General features: G+C 38.9%; 1 protein-coding gene across 1 annotated transcript; it reads right to left on the bottom strand.

The window, feature by feature from the left end:
• Positions 1 to 1,604: 1,604 nt before the first annotated feature.
• LOC139717994 (trimeric intracellular cation channel type 1B.1-like) lies at positions 1,605 to 18,638 on the bottom strand. Its single transcript, XM_071629482.1, has 5 exons — positions 18,415 to 18,638; positions 15,420 to 15,576; positions 11,516 to 11,700; positions 7,478 to 7,565; positions 1,605 to 5,835 (listed from the first exon to the last, which is right to left on the bottom strand). Exons 1-5 carry the CDS (start codon positions 18,545 to 18,547, stop codon positions 5,562 to 5,564), a joined length of 837 nt encoding a protein of 278 aa, XP_071485583.1. The 5' UTR covers positions 18,548 to 18,638; the 3' UTR covers positions 1,605 to 5,561.
• Between the last annotated feature and the right edge of the window lie 371 nt (positions 18,639 to 19,009).

Below are 19,009 nucleotides of genomic sequence, written 5' to 3'. Positions count from 1 at the left end.
AGTACCCGATTAACAGAAGAACACATCTCATTCACAGTTGACACATACAATGTGTATTATGTACATTGTACATGCATTGTACACTGCATCAAACACCTACACTGTATGCTTGAACACGCAAGCTTGCATGGCACATTATACATACCTTACACCTGCTGAGTCACGAGCAATAATTTACACTCTTTTTACGGACAAATATGTCTTCAGGAAACTCATGTTTAATCACTCCCCAAATGATCGGTCTTCTTTGCAAATTGAAGAGAATACGATTAGCCATGGAAAATTTGACATTCATGATTTCTTAAAGTGTTTTATCTGCGATAAAATGTGGGTAGAAATTATATTAGAAGAAAATTATTTACCCATTTATGCGGAGAGGCAACCCGATTATCAGGTAAATTTGATGTGCATTGGAACTGATTTTGACATTACTACCCAATTAAACGGAGTACCCGTTTAAGCGATACCCGATTACGCGGAGAGTACTGTACCACATTGGTCACAATGTTCCAATATCGAAAAAAAAAAAAAATCAACTTCGATTATCTTCCATGCAAGGAAGTTAAGCACTCCAATGAAATACTATCTTTTGAAGAGGGTCTTGAGTGAACTTTAAATTTCCTTGTGCATGGCTTTTGGTATTCAATGCAACACACTACACCACTTGATATTTGATATCACATTGGTTCTTTGCTTTTTATCAAAATAAATAACTGACAAACACAAGTGTGCTCTGGAGTTTACTGATAGTATAGATTTTAAAGGAAAAAGTAGACAATTCAAAAATGTGAAAATGATACTCTTGAAGTACTCTAAGTACTTCTGAAGAGGAAACCAAACCACTGATGGGCATTATCAACCTAGCATGAACATCAAAATCATCGCAATGCTTGAATAAACAGATAAAAAGTTAAATAAATAACAGGAAATAGAATAAATACTTAAATAAATGAGCGAACAGATTATATGTGTATGTACACATACACTTAGAAGTAAAAGATATTGCTTTGTCACTTCCCAATATCTGTTTTTTTTTCTGTAGTGGACCATGTACACCAAAGATCAACAAAAATGAAAGAAACGCCCACATGTACACAACTGTGTGTCTATCAGTTTTGTACAATACACAATCCCTCTTAAAATCAGCTAAGATACATGAGATATGGGTAGCTACATATGCAAGCAAAACAAACTGTTTACTACAAGTAATAAATGATGATGATACAATCAGACCAAGGGGCTCAAAAATATCAAAATCACGTTATCTTTCTCAAATCTCATCGTTTCAGTGAAAACTGTAAGTGCTCACAATGTCCACCTAATTTAACCTGATGATGGCATCTTGTACGAGAACATGATCTTCACTCAAACAAGCCAAAGGTTTGGCCATGAGAAAGAAAGTGTAATAGGCTTTATATCCTTGCATTCTGAATGTGTCATCTACTCAACACAAGGGTAATGCAGTTACTTACAGTCAAACCTGTCTATAGTGGCCATCAAAGGGAGACAAAAAAAGTGACTGCTATAGACAGGTGGTTGCTAAGGCAGGTTTGACTGTTCCTGCAAATCAGACATAAACAGGTATAGTCATCAGTTTGGTGGAATTATAAAAATATTAACAGGCAGGAAATTCCTTCATACAGTTTGAAAGTTGCCTGGTGCTCAAGGTCAATACAGAGGGTGATTCTCACACGGCAAACCATGATCACTGCTGAATCTGGGCCAAGATTTTTGCACTAACAAACAGGAGTCACTCTTAGTCTCTGACTTTTTGTGTGATAATAATAATAATAATAATAATAAGGTCTTATTTACCCAGGGTAGCCTCTTCAGTGTTGCCACTGCTCTACCAGAGGGCCCTGCTATTATTATTACCCTAGCGTTGCCAGGTACCCATTTATACACCTGGGTCGAGAGGGACATTGTGGGTAAAAACATCTTGTCCAAGGATGTAAGCACTGGGCGGGATTCGAACTCACGATCCTCCGTTCGGGAGTCAGAAGTCTTATCCACTATGCCACAGCGCCCCCATGTGATGTGAAACGTACGCAGTAAACACAGACTTAAGGCAACACATCAGATTGAGTTACGCACCCATATTACTGGGAGCAATATAATGTGAAAATTATGTCACAAAGTGTTCCTTAGAAAGCTTATGCTCCTTCAGCCTCTGTTCACAGACATGTAGCCACCCACTTCATACCTAACATATACATGTACATATCAAAGCACTAAAACAAACAGTTAGTACATGTACAGTGTGGAATACACAACAAATCTTATTTGTAATACTACCATGGATGCAAAGAGTCCCTCTTCTCTACTAGGTTACTAGGTTTAATGTCCTATTTGCCCTACGTCAGTAGTAATCATCGAAGCTGAAGAGAGCTAATTCTCTCTTTAAATAGACCCTTATGATACCTTTGAAATATTTCCCGTTACAAAAGTTGGCCAAAGCTAGGCCTGTCCAGCCAAGATCAATCAGGGATAATTACACTGAATATGAGACTGGGATGAGACTATTAAGCAGAGCAGGAAGTTCCTGTTGAGTAGGAAAAGAAAAGATATCTCCTTATCTCTTCTATGAATGAGTAGTGTTAGTATCCTGTTTACCACCTCTCATAATCATTTGTAGTACAATTGACATGCAATAAATCTTTACTTCCTCGAAAAAATGAAATGAGGATCGGGTCATTTTTTCCTTGTCTTCGTTGTGTTCAGTTGTTTGAGTGTTTTGTTTTTTTTTTGTTGTTGTTATGCATATGACCCACATTAAGTGCAAATAGGAGCTTTTGTATTTCTTTCACTTGCTCTCAATAATACACTTAAACCTGCATCAATTTCAAAAAGAGTAGGCACTCGAACTCTGCAGCTGGTTATACTGAAAATGCTGACAAAATAGAACATAATAACATAGATATTTACAGAGCAACTGATTATAAGGAGACCTTCATTTCATTTTCTTTTCTCTTTTTTTTTTTTAAGATGGAGAAGGCTTTACTGTTACCAGTCTTCCACTTTTAAAAAAAAAAGTCACTTTGATGTGCATGCCACTTTCCCACGCTACTAGTTTAGGAGTCATGACAACTCAGTGGTCTTTCATTTTCAAAGATCAAGAGGCAAATCTTTCATGGACTCCACACTGTATTCAAAGGGCAGATATAATGGTGTATAAGCAAAGTGCCAGGATCCCAGCAGATAAATCATAATTCATTTTCATGCAGACATCTTACCAAAAAAAAAAAAAAAATCTTGCACTGTCAAAATCAAAGAAGACACAAATTTGTCATTACACAACCTCATGATGTAAATTGTTTGAAGCAATAATGGCAATAGGTCCTACAACAAAAATCATCAAACTCCTAATCCCTCTAAAAGTCTTGCACGATAAACATGTGTATATTTTGATTATACAGCTACACTGTATATGGCTGAGATGTAAAATATTTAAATTGCACTGCAAAAGATGGCAAGCACTATAAAACTAGTTTTAAACAGTAATTCCTCATGATAAAAACATAAAATCTATTGAAGACATACAATTTTACAAATGGCTGTAAAAACAAACAAACAAACAAACAGACAGACAAACAAACAAACAAACAAACAAACAAACGAACAAACAAATTGGTATTACCTCTCCAGTTTTATAGCTGGAAGTGCATTGAAGTTCTAATGTTGCAATAAAATGTACAATGAAGAATCTTTAACATATAGTGTCCTGCAGTACTGAACCTCATGAATGTGTAAGAATAATGTGAATCTTACATGTAGTTTCCTGCAATTAGTATACTTCAAGCTTTTTATGCCTACTTTACTTTGTTGCAGCAAAAACACCTCTACATTTTCTTAATTGAAAAAAGATACTACACAAACAAATCATTTTCCTTCTCTTGATCACATCTATTTAAAAGGGGAATGAAATAAGAGATGTTTTGACACATTATTATCATCACGAGAAATTTGATAGGAAAAGGGTGCCATTAATCTACGTTCTAATAATAAAACTGTATTCAGCATCTTTTCCTCACTTACATATTTTGCAACTCAAAGTTACTTGTGGATACTCAGCAACAGCTGTCAACATGGCATTACTCTGGCATGATTGATATGAACACAGTGCCAGCTGTATGCAAAGTATTGATGTATGTTCAACCACTAGCATTACAATTCCCCCTTTCTAGTCAGCCTAAGAGAACTCGACACATGAAGCAAATGATGGACTAATTTCAGCACAAAGTGTAATCTACAGAATACAGTAGGTACTGGTTCATGTATGTGTTACAGCACTTTATATGCACCTGACTTCAAATATGAAACTTGAACCCAGGAAAAATGTATATGTTAATCAATCAAATTGGTAATCCCTGTAATGCACTCTATATTAAGCAGAGATGCCACATGAACTTCATGACAATGTGGAGTTATATCGTATGTCAAAAAGAGAGACTGTATCTTTTTTATGGTCGGACATCCACACGTTCATTGAAATCCCCCGCTGAAAGAGCGACAAAATCACGGCTGGTGGTTTCAGCCGTGTGTTAGGTCACCGTATGTGGCGCTGTAGGAAGCGGGATTGCAAATACAAACACATGTAGTAGTTCTTCGCCACCACATTTCGAGCATGTGCACTTTTGAGGAAAACAGCTGCATGAGAGATCAAGGTCAGTCCCCGCAAGAATTTGTTGCCAGACTCAACAAGCTTGCCGGGGGAGTGGGGGATGTCCTATTGAGCGTTCACACGATGGGATTCCCGGAGAAAGTCCTGGCAAACGGGACATTCCCCGCGAAGTCGGGGATCGTCTGAACGCAGGAATAGTGGCATCTCTGATTAATGTGGCATGTTACAGGTGATACACCGTTTCAAGGACAGGTGCTCGTAGATTACAAAATTAACTAAAAAGAAAAGAACAAACAAATTCAGTTGGGAATAGAGATTTGAGTTCATTTGAATGTCTTCTTTCCCCCTTTAGTTAATAGATGAAAATTTATGCCAGACATACCAGATAACTTCTTTTATTCAAAATTCAACCCTCAAATTCCACCCTATACAAATATATAGCCATATAAAAATTTATAGCCATATAAATATCTTTGCAGCTCTTATGCATGAGAAGTGAAGAACAGAAAGCAGAGGTGACAAAGTGCGATGATAGGACAACTATCTCCTCTATTCAATCTCTTCACTTAAATATTAACACAAAATGAATACAAAATGCATGAAATTTTGCATACTTGAACTCATTATTGCATTCAAACATATTCTTGTCACTTTCTTGGTATGTACAGACTAAAATGCAGCTTTCCACCACTGCACACAAGATAGAATCAGTACTATGCACCATAAGACTTCATGGTATCAGCATGTTAGCACACTCTTGTTAATTTTCCAATGTTGTATTTGTTCTTCTTTTTTTCTTAAATGTTTTGAAATATACCAGAAATTATGTACCCTTTGAAATAAGCTGACATAGTTCGGCAGTGAAGGATATTTCCTGATATCCTCATTGAACTCTGGCTCAATGGAGTATGGGTACCAGTAATCTGAAGAAGTGACAGGTTCATTCCTTCTTGGGTTTCCTCTCCCCTTTGGCATGAGATGGGGCTGGGCCTTGAGTGGGAGCATCCACCTTCCTCCACTTACCAAAGAGCACGGGCCTACAGGTCTCCTCAATGGGTGTGAATGGATCTGTGATACCAAAGACCAGGGAAGCAATCTTCATGGAGACGAGGAGTGTTGTCAGCATTAACATCAGCTCAGGGGAGGGGATGGTGATGTATCCCAGGTTCTCCAGAGAAAGGAGGATGCTGCACAGAATGGTAGCCTTGGTGGTGCTGGGGGAGGGGGAAGTCAGTTTAGATAGTGCATCAGGTCTTTGATTCAAGCAGTTCAAGTTTTAAAAAGAAGTTGTGTTGAAAACAGTAGGTCGGAAATTTTTACAAGCATTTCTTCTTTTTACTGGACAAAATAATGATCAAACAAAACATGTCTAATCCTTGTCCTTTATCACATGATACAAGACCAGAAAGCAAAATTGGTAGCAGATACAAGTCTGTAAGTTGTCTGCAAGAGAAGTAAATGTTTCCAAGGTTGATGCTATTTGTTGAGATGAATAATTTTTTTTCCCCCTGAACTTTGAGGACTGGACATGGGATTCTTGTAGGTCACCTAATTAACAGAGATTTGTGTTTCCTGCCATAAATAAACATAGGCCAGAGTAAGGATAACTAAACAGTACAGGAAAAAAAAACAAAAAACACTTAATCAATGCCAGCATATCATCTACTTACACACACATCTAGACGGTCATTCCTTTCATAAAAGAATCATTATGGTCTTAATTACCCAGGGTTATCCCTTGAGTGTAGGCATTTCCATCTCGGACGGGTCCTGTCAACATTACTAATCAAGCTTCCCCAGATACCCATTTGTAACCCAGGTCAAAGTTACATGGTGGGTATACCGTCTGATCTCATAAAACATGCACTGTGCTGTGTTAGAATGTAGGATCTTCTAACTTCACTGTGTTATTGTGCTTCTTCACTGCTTTTACACATACAGTGTACAGAAAAATGCAACATTGCCTTTCAGCAGGCATTTATTGTGATATCAAAGATCATAATCAACTGAAAGAAAAAAAGAGAGAGAGAGAAGAAAAGCCAATGGCATTCTTCTAGATACAGTCTACTGCTACTGGAAAACCACTCCCTAATCTGTCTGTTATTGAATGTTTCCCAATAATCACACTGCATTATAGCATTGTTTGAAAGGGTTTCATTATTTGTGACCGTGCACCTCAAAACGAACATAAAGTCGCACACACTGATTTTGCGTGAGGACTGAAAATAATTGAAATGGGTCAACCTAGCCGAACTTGACTTTTTTATATTTTCTGAAAGAGCGGGTCTTCTTTTACATTATGCTAAAATTTGGTATCATGAAACGGGCAGGAAAGTGTGTTTTTTAGCAGTTTATCTCGAACGTTTTTGGTAGAATAGTGTGATTAGGATCCCTTTTTCATTTCTGAAAAACCTTGTCCACACTCTTCACTTTCAACTCTAATAACATTTGAAAGGATAGTGCTACTGCTTTGAAAGTTGGCATTGATTATGGACAGAATGTGTTAATGAGGCATGCTTAATTTCAGTTAAATCTGATAATCCTTTCATTGTTGTTACTCTGGTGGTTTACTTCCTGTTTTTTGTCCCATTCATCGCACAGCCAGCACGGTTTGGTAAAGATTAAGCGCTTGAATAGACACTGTACTTCAGAGCCTCTTTTCTCGGTTCACACTTTTCCTGAGTTTGTCCTTTCTTTCCAATATTTAGATAGGTTAGGAGAGTCCATTTGATTTGAGTTATACATCATTTTAAAGCTTAAAGTCTGCTCTTTTAGAATATGGTCTTAACTAAAAATTCATGTCTAGCGACTTTTTGTTTGTTTTGAGGTGCAGGGTCACATTTGCTTGATACATACAAGGAAGGGTTGAGGAGTTCATTCTGTGACAGGTTCCCAGCTCCACGCAGCACTCTTTCAAAGATACGCATGAATGCACTTCCAGACCCTGTTATGAAGAAAAACATTAATTCTAAAAGCAATCCAGAACAGTTATGAAGGCACAGTGTAGCCGCATTGTCTTCACCCACAGAGAGAGAGAGAGAAAGAAAACCTCTTTGTCTTTTCTTGCAATCCATACTCATAAGAATATTGGAATGTCCTTAAATCTTTGGTGTACAGGTATACATATCTGTTCACTTGCTTATGTAAAGCAAGTTCTAATGCAATTGTTGTTGTTTTTTCTTTTTGCAAACAAGTGAATTACTCGCATATTGATAAAAGTTCCAATGAACAACTGAATTCATGTTAATACTAAATTGAATCAATTTTTCCTGTGGAACAACTTCTTTAAGAATTCTTTATTGGTGAAGTATGGGAGAGGGGGATTTGTAGAACTACAGGTAATAAGTCTTTGTGTGTGGTCTCCAAAAATATTAATTTATTTCAGCATACAACAGCAGCTAAAGTTCTGCATCCTGTCATTTGCATTTACACTCAAGAGCTTAACAAGATGAAACACTCACTTTGACACTTTGAAAGGATGTAAAAAAAAATTACTCATTAATTCAGTTCAAAGTAGTGACACATGAAATTCAATATTTACAGTAAATGCACTCATAATATTCTAGGGAATGTAAAAACAAAACTAAAGAATACCTCCAGGGTAGTTTTATTTCTTGACTTCAATTGAGAAATTTAAAGCCTTACAATCGTGGCGAGTGGTTTGTGCGGCAAGGAGACGAATGCAACACGCTGCCTCCCCAATTCTGTATCAAATGTTGTGACACCGAATGAGAATAGCGCTGGCTCAATGGGTCAGTGAACACGACTGCGGCTCAAAATCATCTGACCCAAAATGGTTGTCCGAGCCACGCGAGCTTCTGAATGGACGCACACTCTCAGTGCGCATGCGCATGAAGAGAAACCAAAAGAGCCACACGTCTTCTGGCCTCTCTCCTCCAATCACCGCAGCTCGCGGTCACAATGTTTGTGTATGATGCGTGTACACACACACACACACACACACACACCCGTGTCTCAGTGGCAGCATTGTCCCACACATTTATGGATATAGCACTGCAGTCTGGCACTGCGCAATTGCATGCACAAACTTCATTTGTTCGGGAGTTTACGAAATAAAGTACCATTAGGGGTTAGGATCGTCCGACTTTAATAAGTAAATTTCAATTCAATACAAACTGCCATCTTCATACTGTATGTGTGAACTGAACAGGAAAGTCTGTCATACGTAGAAGGCTGATAACTTCATCCCTTTAAAGGGAGGCAGTCCTGAGAATTTTCACTGTATGATAATTAAGGCCGTGTCACACCAGCCTTGCGTGCGACTTGCAAAGAACAATTTTGACTATCCGGAGGTCCCCGTAGATGATCCGCACATGACAGTACCTAGCATGTATCTCAAAAGTAGTCGCCCAGAGGTGCGCACGCATATTTTTTTACCCGCAACCGTGTTTAGGCCCTGTCACACCTTTCCGGGCACGCTACTCGGGCTTGTTACATGTAGGGATTTTCTAGCATACCGGACATTCCTGAGGGCGGAAAAGGATTTGTGCGAGTCAGCGCATGTATCTTACTTGCTGGACGCGTTATACTTGCGAGTATACTGTGTGACCTTTGTACCAGTCGCATGGGGGCTGACAACTCAGTGAAGGAATTCCTCTAATGGAATGGCTGAAATCTCACAGAATTTCATTATCTTGGCTGCATACGGGACTGCGAAGTACCTGCGTGGGAATTGCCTGGGAAGTACTGCCGCTGAGGGTCTCCTACTGGCGTTCTGCGTGGACCTCTACGGGCATTCCAGCGACTCACCCGGAAAAAGTTTTGGTCATGCTCAAAACTTGGCTGCGGTTAAATCGGACTTGCGTGAGCACCTCCGGGCAACTACGCGCTAGATACTGTCAGGTGCGGACCAACTGCGGAGAGCTCCGGGGAGTAAATTTGTTTCCCCGCAAGTCAAGCTGCAGAAGTTCCCCCGTACGCTATGACAAGGCATGAACGAAAACTGCAAACATTCTTGTTCGCCGCTGAAAATCTTCTACGTGCTGGAAACTACCTCCTCGCCACAAGCCCGCGTGGCTTGCCCGGAATGGTGTGACGCGGCCTTTAAGAAGAGTAAAAAATATAACCTTTCACCAATTTATACATGTGGAAAGCAAACACTGTCTCTGTACGCGATTTTTAAAAAATAATTCCTGCAAGCGATCGTGTAAGAGCCTGCAAAAAGGTGCAACGTCATTGATGCCCAACTCACTAAGTTGACAGCCGTGCCTCAGAAAACTAATTTAAGTGTTCAAAATGATCATATCTGATTTTGTCATAAAATGTGACAATATGTGGTTTTATTATTTCAAACAAATATTTCAAGCTTATTTATATATATAATTAATATAAAATAAATAGTAGACATGAATTAATAAATAACTAGGAAGCGTACGCATGACGAGCAGAACACGGCTGGGAAGAGTTGTGCCTCGGTGACGTCTGACTCTCCGCCAAGACTTGCTCATTAGCATATTCACCATGCAGATTCACACTTTTTCAATCAAAATTTACGAGCTTATTTGATGATTTGAAAGTTTGTTTTTGGTGAAAGTAGTTCATTGGAGGTACCAACAACAACATATTTTTTTGAAATTGGTGAGGACTGCCTCACTTTAATGGGCTTTTCTTCCCCATTTAGCACATCTGCCGGCTTGCTCTGTCAATAAACCAGTTCATAATTAGTTCATGTGCACATTGGGACATACTTGTATATGTCCATTCTTTTTTCTTAGTTGGTTTGCAAGCGACATCGTGCTAAGCTTGCACTATGCAACTATTCATGAAATTCATGTTCAAAAGAGAGGATGGCTTGCTTAGACCGGTGACCATTGATAATAATCCATCAATTACTGTAAAACATTATATATTCGCGGCCAGAAATTTTCGCGAATTGGAGCTGACGGCCTTTTTCTTGGCATGAAATTTTCGCGAAATGCCACTGGTGTTAAATGCATATAGTGTAGACAAGAAATTTCGCGTGATTTTAATTTCGCGAATCTTGGCGCTCGTGAAATTCGCGAAATTAAAATGCACGTGAACATTCCTCATTTTACAGTAACACTTGGAGAAAAAAAAAATTGATGCATTGAATAAATACTATGCTTAAATGAACACTTTTTTGCTGTCAGGTGGATGTACTGACCAGCACTATTTGGAAGGATTACAGGAAGTTTCATTACATTACAGAAGTTTATTTCAGTGAATTTAAAAACTTAAAAGCCTGCGGGTACAACTGACCTATTTTTTTTTTTTTTTTTTTTTTTTTTTTAATTTCTTTTTGCTCAAGCAAAAAGTGGAACTACAAACTGGTATATTGTCAAAGGCTAACTGACAAGTACATCTCAAGACTTATTGTCTGTCACACGGGATTATGATCCCTGTCACTTTATTGTTTTACAATGGGCTTTACTTGTGGATTCAAATCATTACATTTGAATAGTTCGTCCAACTCGTATGAAAGCCAAGTTCAATATATGGACGAAGGGTGAATCAACAGACTGCCAGTGTTTCATAGTGGTTAGAATATGAAAGTGTATGGACACGAAAGTGTGCAGGAGAATTCATGCCAGAGACTTACACTGTACATATACATGCATGTACTGTATAAGCTGTTATTTTTGAGTACAGATATTTTTGCAAATGATCTGAGGTCACAGACATTTCCCAAGATGTCTTCCAAAATGCAAACCGATGCTTTCATAAGTGCATGGTTACCATAGCGCATGGCAACATTTTTATGTCTTGTTAAATTTGTGGTCCAACAACGATTCCCAAAATTCGCAAAAATAACAGCTTGTACAGTATCTTTCGCACTTGTTATGGAAATTATTCAAAACCTATTAACATTGAGTTAAAATGCCTTCAAAATAAAAACAGAGCTCTGGGACTAACCTCTGACTGTGCCAATTATGACCATGATTAAGAACCCTTGAGGATAGACCTTGGCTGCTTGGAGTACACCAAGGCCCACTTTGCGGGCCCGTACAGCCTCTTTCATGGGCCCTACAACCAGTTTCCCTGGAAAGCTGGTAACAATCTTATAGAATACATCTCCAGGTGAGTAGAAGATCAGGTACCTGCAAGGCAAAATGACACATGATAGAACCTGCATTATTAAAGGGGAATACTGAAGATATTATATTACATATGAAGTCAAAGAGTGGGACACATAGAACAATTTGTCGTTTACATCGTTTAAAATGGCCTTTTTGAAGTGGAGTTAGAGGATATTGAAGATTTACACCTGTCACCCCCCTGAAATCTAGGTCACAGCGTAAATTTCGAGGCTTTGCCGATGACGTCATGGGGTGAAGGGAATTGCGCAAGGTCTCGAGCGCCGCAGGGCCCCGCGCGCATAATGCATGCATTGTATTGTACAAGTTGTTGTGGAACCCGGTATTAAAAGAAAGTTTTAATACCGATATTAAATGACATCGTACGTTAAGGCCAGTGATGATCAGGATGATTTCTTGGTGGAATTTGAATGTGGAAGCGATGATGAACTGCGTGATATACAATAGTGATGATAGCGATGATGAAACTAGTGATGATGACCCTGGTGAAGTTGGAGAGATAGATGTTGATGACGAGCCGCACGGCCAGGCGCAGGAGGGAGACGCTGCGGGCGAGCTAGGGGGGAAGGCCCAGGGCGGTCCGGTTGAAGCGGACGGACTTCCTGGAGATTGGCAGTACGAGCCTTTGCCACACGGCAGGCCAGGGGACAATGCTGGTGACGCAGGACCAATGCCAGATAGACTTCAAAATTTAGATTGGTGAGAGTTGTTTTTATTCTGAACTGAAAATGATCCGAGCTTAGTGCTGACTTGAACTCGAACTTCAGAGCAGCAGTAGGGCCTAGGCCTAACAATATTAAATCGGCCTGGGCGCTGTATGTATGTACACTAACTTGGGTCTAACGTTATTAGGCTTTATAGGGCCTACCGTAAGATTTTAGCTACGTGTAGAAAATAGAAGTCCATGTCAAAATTTCGGCTGTGTGATGAGCTTTGCTGTAAATGTGAGACACATTAACTTCGTAATATCGCTCTTGACTCAGGTCTCAGTGTCATCTCAGTACAGTAGGCCTAGGTCTTTCTATCTTTAATATTTATCCTTACGAAGTTACGTAGTAACGTAGGGCCTAGCCCGACCAGACGCAGCTGTGCAGCGACTTGACTGTGTATATTCACGCAATCTCAACTTCGCAGCTCGGCCGTATGTAACATTAAGAAGAGTGGATTCCGGAATTACATAGTAACAAAGGTCGGTGTACGATCTTTGATAGTAAGTCTACTACAGTAGACTTAGTATCAAAGATCGACCATCCTCCTCCCTCAACGGCTTTCTCGCGTATAAAATCATGGGCGCGATACGCTGAAACATTCACACATGAATACAAATCAAGAAAAAATAGGAGGATAAGTCCTAGGCCTACATGTAACTAACATGAGAAAACAGGAGGAAAAAGAATTGAAGAATATCCTCATTAAGGTAGTAAATACACATAATTATTGTCAACACCGGTCTATTTGCCCATTCACTGGATTTAGGGTACTGTACGTGCTTTTTAATGGGAAAACGGGTGGTCGGTTTAAAAAAATATAGGCGCCTATACCTATACTACAGCTACCACGGGCGCATGAAAAAACAAAATTAGATCTAATCATTCACTCTGATTTTGGGAATAATAAACTGCAAATTAACCCTTCTACGAAAAGTTATCTTTTTACTGTAGCGCTATGTAAACGTTGCATTATAATTCAGGACGATTTTCGTCATGGAATAATTGACGTCTTTCACGATACACCACAGCAACTTAACCCATTAATTCTACCGAGCAAACTAAAGAGAAAATCGGCAAAGGGAGGCACAGATTCATTGAACTGAGCAGTAGAAGGTCTAACATGAGCATTTCGAACAATTTTTGCCATAAAATCTTGTGATATATCGACATCTTCTAAATCGGAGGTGAATTAAGGTGAATTTCTTAGCGTTTCTACATTTTTGTGTCGCATTTTTGGCGATTTCGGCCCGTAACAACGCTCTGTAGATCATAAGTTGAAGTAGGCCTACCTTAGTATCTAACTATACACAGCCCAGTCGCTGTAAGTAGCGCAGCGTCTGGTCGGGCTACGTAGTATCATATCTTATCATATCACACTCACTCCGTACTCCCGGTCAAAGCTCATCAGCATTCTATCTAGCTAGGAACCCTCACAAATTCAGTGCACGATCCATTCATTATTTCACTGAGTCCATCAAAGTTTTATCACTCTTGATGAAAACCATAGTGCTCTGTATCATTTATTTTATCACCAGATAAGCCGGCCGGCCTAGCGCCTAGTCAAGACTTCAACTTGGCTGCCCGTAGTGCCCTCACACTGAGTAGTACCGGTACTCAGTATCTAGTATTAGCGATCCACATACGCCGAATGTTTTGCGAGGTTTTTTTATTATCGCCAATTTCGTGAACCTGGTGCTTTTTGCGAATTTAAAAACACGACAAAATATTAACTCTCTTTCTGTATACCCCTTCCGTAGTGTACTCCACAACCACGAATTTAAGCACTCGCGAAATTATTGGCAAGTCCCGATTCGCGAAAAAAAAAAGACTCGCTAAATATATGGCGTACACAGCTGTAGTAGTACCAAGGAGCTGCTGATAGTACATTGTACGTGAGGTACGAAGCCCAGGCTTCTCCGCTCTTTGATACACGAAGGCTACTGCACTGCGACATACGCGGCCGGTGATGGGCGCATGCATGTGACTGATCGACTACGAAGCACCCACTACAGGCACTAGGCCTGACAACTTCTGTATTTGTGGCCTAAATAACGCGTAACAGACTTTATTTAAACGAGGAAATGTGTGATTTCACAGGAGACTTGAAGTAGAAAACAGTTTTATTTCATTTTTTTGTGACATTCTGATAAAAAATGTCTTGGGATTTCGGGTACGAGCCTCAACATCTCACTCTCATCGGGAGCATACGTATACGTAAGCTCAGGCTGTTGTGTGATACTTCCGGATTTGCCCTTCACCCCATGACTTCATGGACACACCCCCAAAATAACCACGGATCTTCCGATTGAACATGATTCAGGATGCAATTTTTCTAAGCAGCCGTTCTCCAAAACGCAATTTTCTAATTGGATGAATTAAAGGCCGCTGTGTTTAACATGCTCTAAGCTTGAAATGGGGGAATGATCCAACAAAATATGCGTTTCCTTTAGTATTCTGCTTTAAACCATGATGAATATTAGTCCATGTTCAAAAGTATTATGCAGAGTGTAGAATATCATCCGAGTTTACTTCTAAAGCTTCAAATTGTATATCAAGTATCAATAAATATCAGAAATGGCCACTAATAATCACATCAAAACCCATTCCTTGAATTTGTAAAGCCTCTGTATAGTGTATTAAATGGGCACCCATAAATCCACACACTACCAAGTGTTCAATACATTGTTAGTTTAAAAATGTGATTCAAGTAAAAATGAAATAACTCAAAACTTAGCAAACAAAAAAATTGACACCTTTCATATAATTGGAGTAATATTGTAGTTATTTTGCTAGTGTATCTCAGAGATATGTTTATTGAAAATTTCATATTTGATACATGACAGATCCAGTTCCCTACTACTCAAATGGTATGTTGACAATGCTGCAAACATTCACATTCAATTGATAATTAAGCTCCCTTTGACGACACCCTCTGACAGTTTTGAAAAAAAAGAGATTTTTCACAGCTTGCATTGCAGTATGAAAAAGGACAGTCCAGCTGATGCAACGTACCACACAATAGTTGCTATGCCAATCTTCATGTGGTAGGCAAATGGAGCGACCAGTGACTGCCCAAGGAGAGCATTACTCAGTATGTAGCCAGCAAACGAGGACAGCATGCTGCACAACCAGCATGCTAGCGGGTTGTTCTCCGCCAGTGAGAGAAACCCTACATTGAAAAAACAAGCGAACAAACAAACGAAAACAAAAAAAGTATGGTAGATAAATAATACTAATACTATATCAAAGTGCTGGCATCTTGTGAAATCCAACCTCTACATTGTGTATGCAATTGAACATACAAAACAGCTAGAGAGTAGAAGAAAATATGTACAATTTTTTGGTATGTTTGCTATAAATGCACAGGTGGAGTTTCAATGATGTCTGCATCTGAATACAGTTTCCATTTTTCAATATTTGTGCATAACGAAAATCTAATGTATAATTCATTCCATAAAAGGAGGGAAATTCAGGAACTATATTCATGACAAAATTATAGCCTCGAGTATTGAGCAACCTTTCACTGGAAATGTTATCTATGTGTATGTGTATTAGGGGATATACAACAAAAGCTGATATTAATTGCTGGAAAATGCATCACATGACCTAGTCCATTCACCATGATGAAACAAACCTCATGCCTTTGATGAACCAAGGAGGTTCGAGAGATGGAGTTACAAAGTACTCTGACTATAATTATTCAATCAGCTGTCAGTTTTCTATGGATGGACAAAAGAATTCCACAGGTGCATTTGTGCCTTTGATGTTCGATGCTTGAAGCCGCCATCTTTCTGAGCAATCGCTAACATAATATCGGGTATATGCTGCTCATTTATATCAAATGCAATGAAATTTCACCTAATGATGAAGCATATCAAACAAAAGTCAATTCCATTCGAAAATATGTGTGAAAGTGTAAATCTGAGCTGTATTTTGTGAAAGTGTTTGAAATTTTACCCTCATGGAAAGCCGGTTTTATCACTTTTCTCCTTATTTCCGCCAAATGAAACTAATATGGTATCATCTTCAAGTATAGTTCTTTATAAATTAATATGTCAGATCAGTGTACAGACACGTACAGTCGAATAATTTTGATATCTTTTTCAGCAATATTTGAGCAATTTCTATTCGCGCACCCCCGTGCCTTTACCATTGTCTACCGCCCATCGTTTGTAAGTAGGGATAGTGAAAAGTGATTACCATCACAAAGACATATCTTCCTTGGAAAGTGGCTGGTGATTATGCAATGAGACACGAGTCAATTGTCTTCGCATCTGAGTGGCAGATCCAGTTTGACACATATTTCAAACATTTTTTTGTGGCGGCTTCGAGCATGGGCGAATAAGACTGTTGTGACTCGATTTTTCTCGAACCTCCTTGGATGAACTATGCTGTTATTCACATGTGCATACATCAATTCTTATGCAACATTTTCAAACCAAAATTAGCTGTCAAGAATGATGCAAGAATTTGTGTAAAAATAATGTATGCGAGTATGTACACACTGTACATGTGTAATCTGATCTCTTAAGTATGGTGTGGAAGTTATGGTGTGATGACAAGGGCCTGACCATACAACTTATGATATCGGAAGGAATATGAATAAATAGGCTCAGATATTAACATCATTTACTCTCGACATTTCGCGCCACAATTCCCCAATGCGTAAAGATTTTGCTGCGTTGTTTCATGACCTTTTTCATTGAAGTCTCCTGCATATTTTGAGACAAAATTTGCGACGTCCGGGTACACCGTTCTGAAGTTACATGTAATGTTTTGCATATGTCCATCCGAAAACAGCTCAAATTCATGATATCATGTGCAAATCCAATGTAAATTGTGTTTTTTGGTTAAATTGATATAAATTAGATTATTTCAACTTTTAACCATTGAAACTAATCAATTCTAGTGTAGATAAGCTTGAAAAAGTGCCTGCAACAAATTTTGGCAAAAAAACAATAGAAAACAAAAGGTTGAAAAAACGATAAAATACATAAAAAATTAACAAAACAATAACAAACATTAGAAATTGATTTTGATTGTGCTATTTTTTAACAAGAAAATTGTTTGATGTGTCTTGAGGAACACTGACAAAAAAACTTAGCAATCCTTCAGCCTTATTAATGGAGTTATAGGCGAAAATATGATTTCATGCATAAATTTGCATAATTCATTGATTAAAAATAGAAAGCAAATATTTTTCTATTGTATGACCATGGAATCTTGTAGTTGACACCCGGCTCTATCTTTAGGCAAAATTTTGCGGCGATCGCCAGATCGGCGGCCGAGATCTGAAGGGAGGGTCAAATTGACCCCCCCCCCCCCCCCTTGGTCTCAAAGCTACAAATTATGTAACTTTTCTTCTTCACTGAGGTGCAGCAATCCAACTCTGTGCAAGTATGAGCAGTGACATTTTAAAAGAAATCAAACATTTGTAACATTGAGATATTTTCAACTGGAAGCAAATGTGATATCATGATTTAAAGACTTTGGAAAAGTGTTCTTCCACATGTTGTGTGGGCATAATGCTAGCGCATCAAAAAAGAAAGAAAAAAAAAACACCCCAAAACAAACCATGTAGGAAGTATTGCCTTCTCAAGTAGCCCCCATCAGGAAACACAAGGTATAAGTACTTGCAGATAGGCCTATAACTGAGTAACCTTGCACATATAGCCAAGTAACAAAATTAAAGATCCGTAAGTCTTGTTAATGTGAAATTATGCCTTACAAATATCAACTGCTACAACATCAAATTGATTAATAACCATTGTGGGAACACACAGCCATATTTTTGAAGGCCATCCTAGAGAAGGACTGTTTTTTTTTTTTTTTTTCCCCTCCCCCTCTCTCTCTCTGTCTCTATCTCTGCAGAAAGCATTGAGTTTGTGAGCAGTCTTGCAAGTTTCAAAGTTGTCAAAGAAGACCATAACATGACAACAATATGTGTATTTTTCCTCTGTAATTTCTTCATTTAGAAAAGTCTGAGAGGCTCACAATCCACACTCACCATCTCCTGTGTCTTTCCTGAGGGCAACAATCATCATGATGTAGTGAGCAATGTCAAAGACAGGGAATAGTGGGAGAGTGGCATACGTATTTGCATACTCCACAAACAGGCTGTAGTCTGGGATGTAATTCATGATGTTCTCTGGGATGTGGTCATGAATTTAAAATGAATGCTTGAGTTGTGCAGACAGGTGTCTGTGAACTTCAGGCTCTTGTAGTCACTACTGAGCTGCTATAGAGTACATAACTTGAGTTGATTTCAGGGCCGCAACGCATGTCTGTCTTGCATTAGATGGTGGCCGAGCAAAGGCAGGTATCTGTAAGAGATGCAAAAAGATAAAAGGTTGACAATCACAAGAGTACAAGGAAGTAGGCATTCATGATGCTTTGCAGCCATGGTCGTGTGATACATGTATAAACAATACAAAGTCTACATACCGGTAGTTTAAGTTGTGACCATGCAATACAAGAGCCTAATGAAGTCCCACAAAGCTAGGGACAGCTGACCTTAGCACTGACAGACATTACCTAAAATGTGTGAGAAACTTTTTTGGAAAAGTTCTGTTTATGAACTGAACACTACTTGTCCTTCCAAC

The sequence above is a fragment of the Diadema antillarum genome, unplaced genomic scaffold, assembly GCF_040938485.1.
Source record: "Diadema antillarum isolate AM-2024a unplaced genomic scaffold, OU_Dant_1.0 scf00000086, whole genome shotgun sequence".
NCBI lineage: Eukaryota > Metazoa > Echinodermata > Echinoidea > Diadematoida > Diadematidae > Diadema > Diadema antillarum.
Note: the sequence above shows the minus strand (reverse complement) of the source record. Positions and strands in the feature narration are given on the sequence as shown.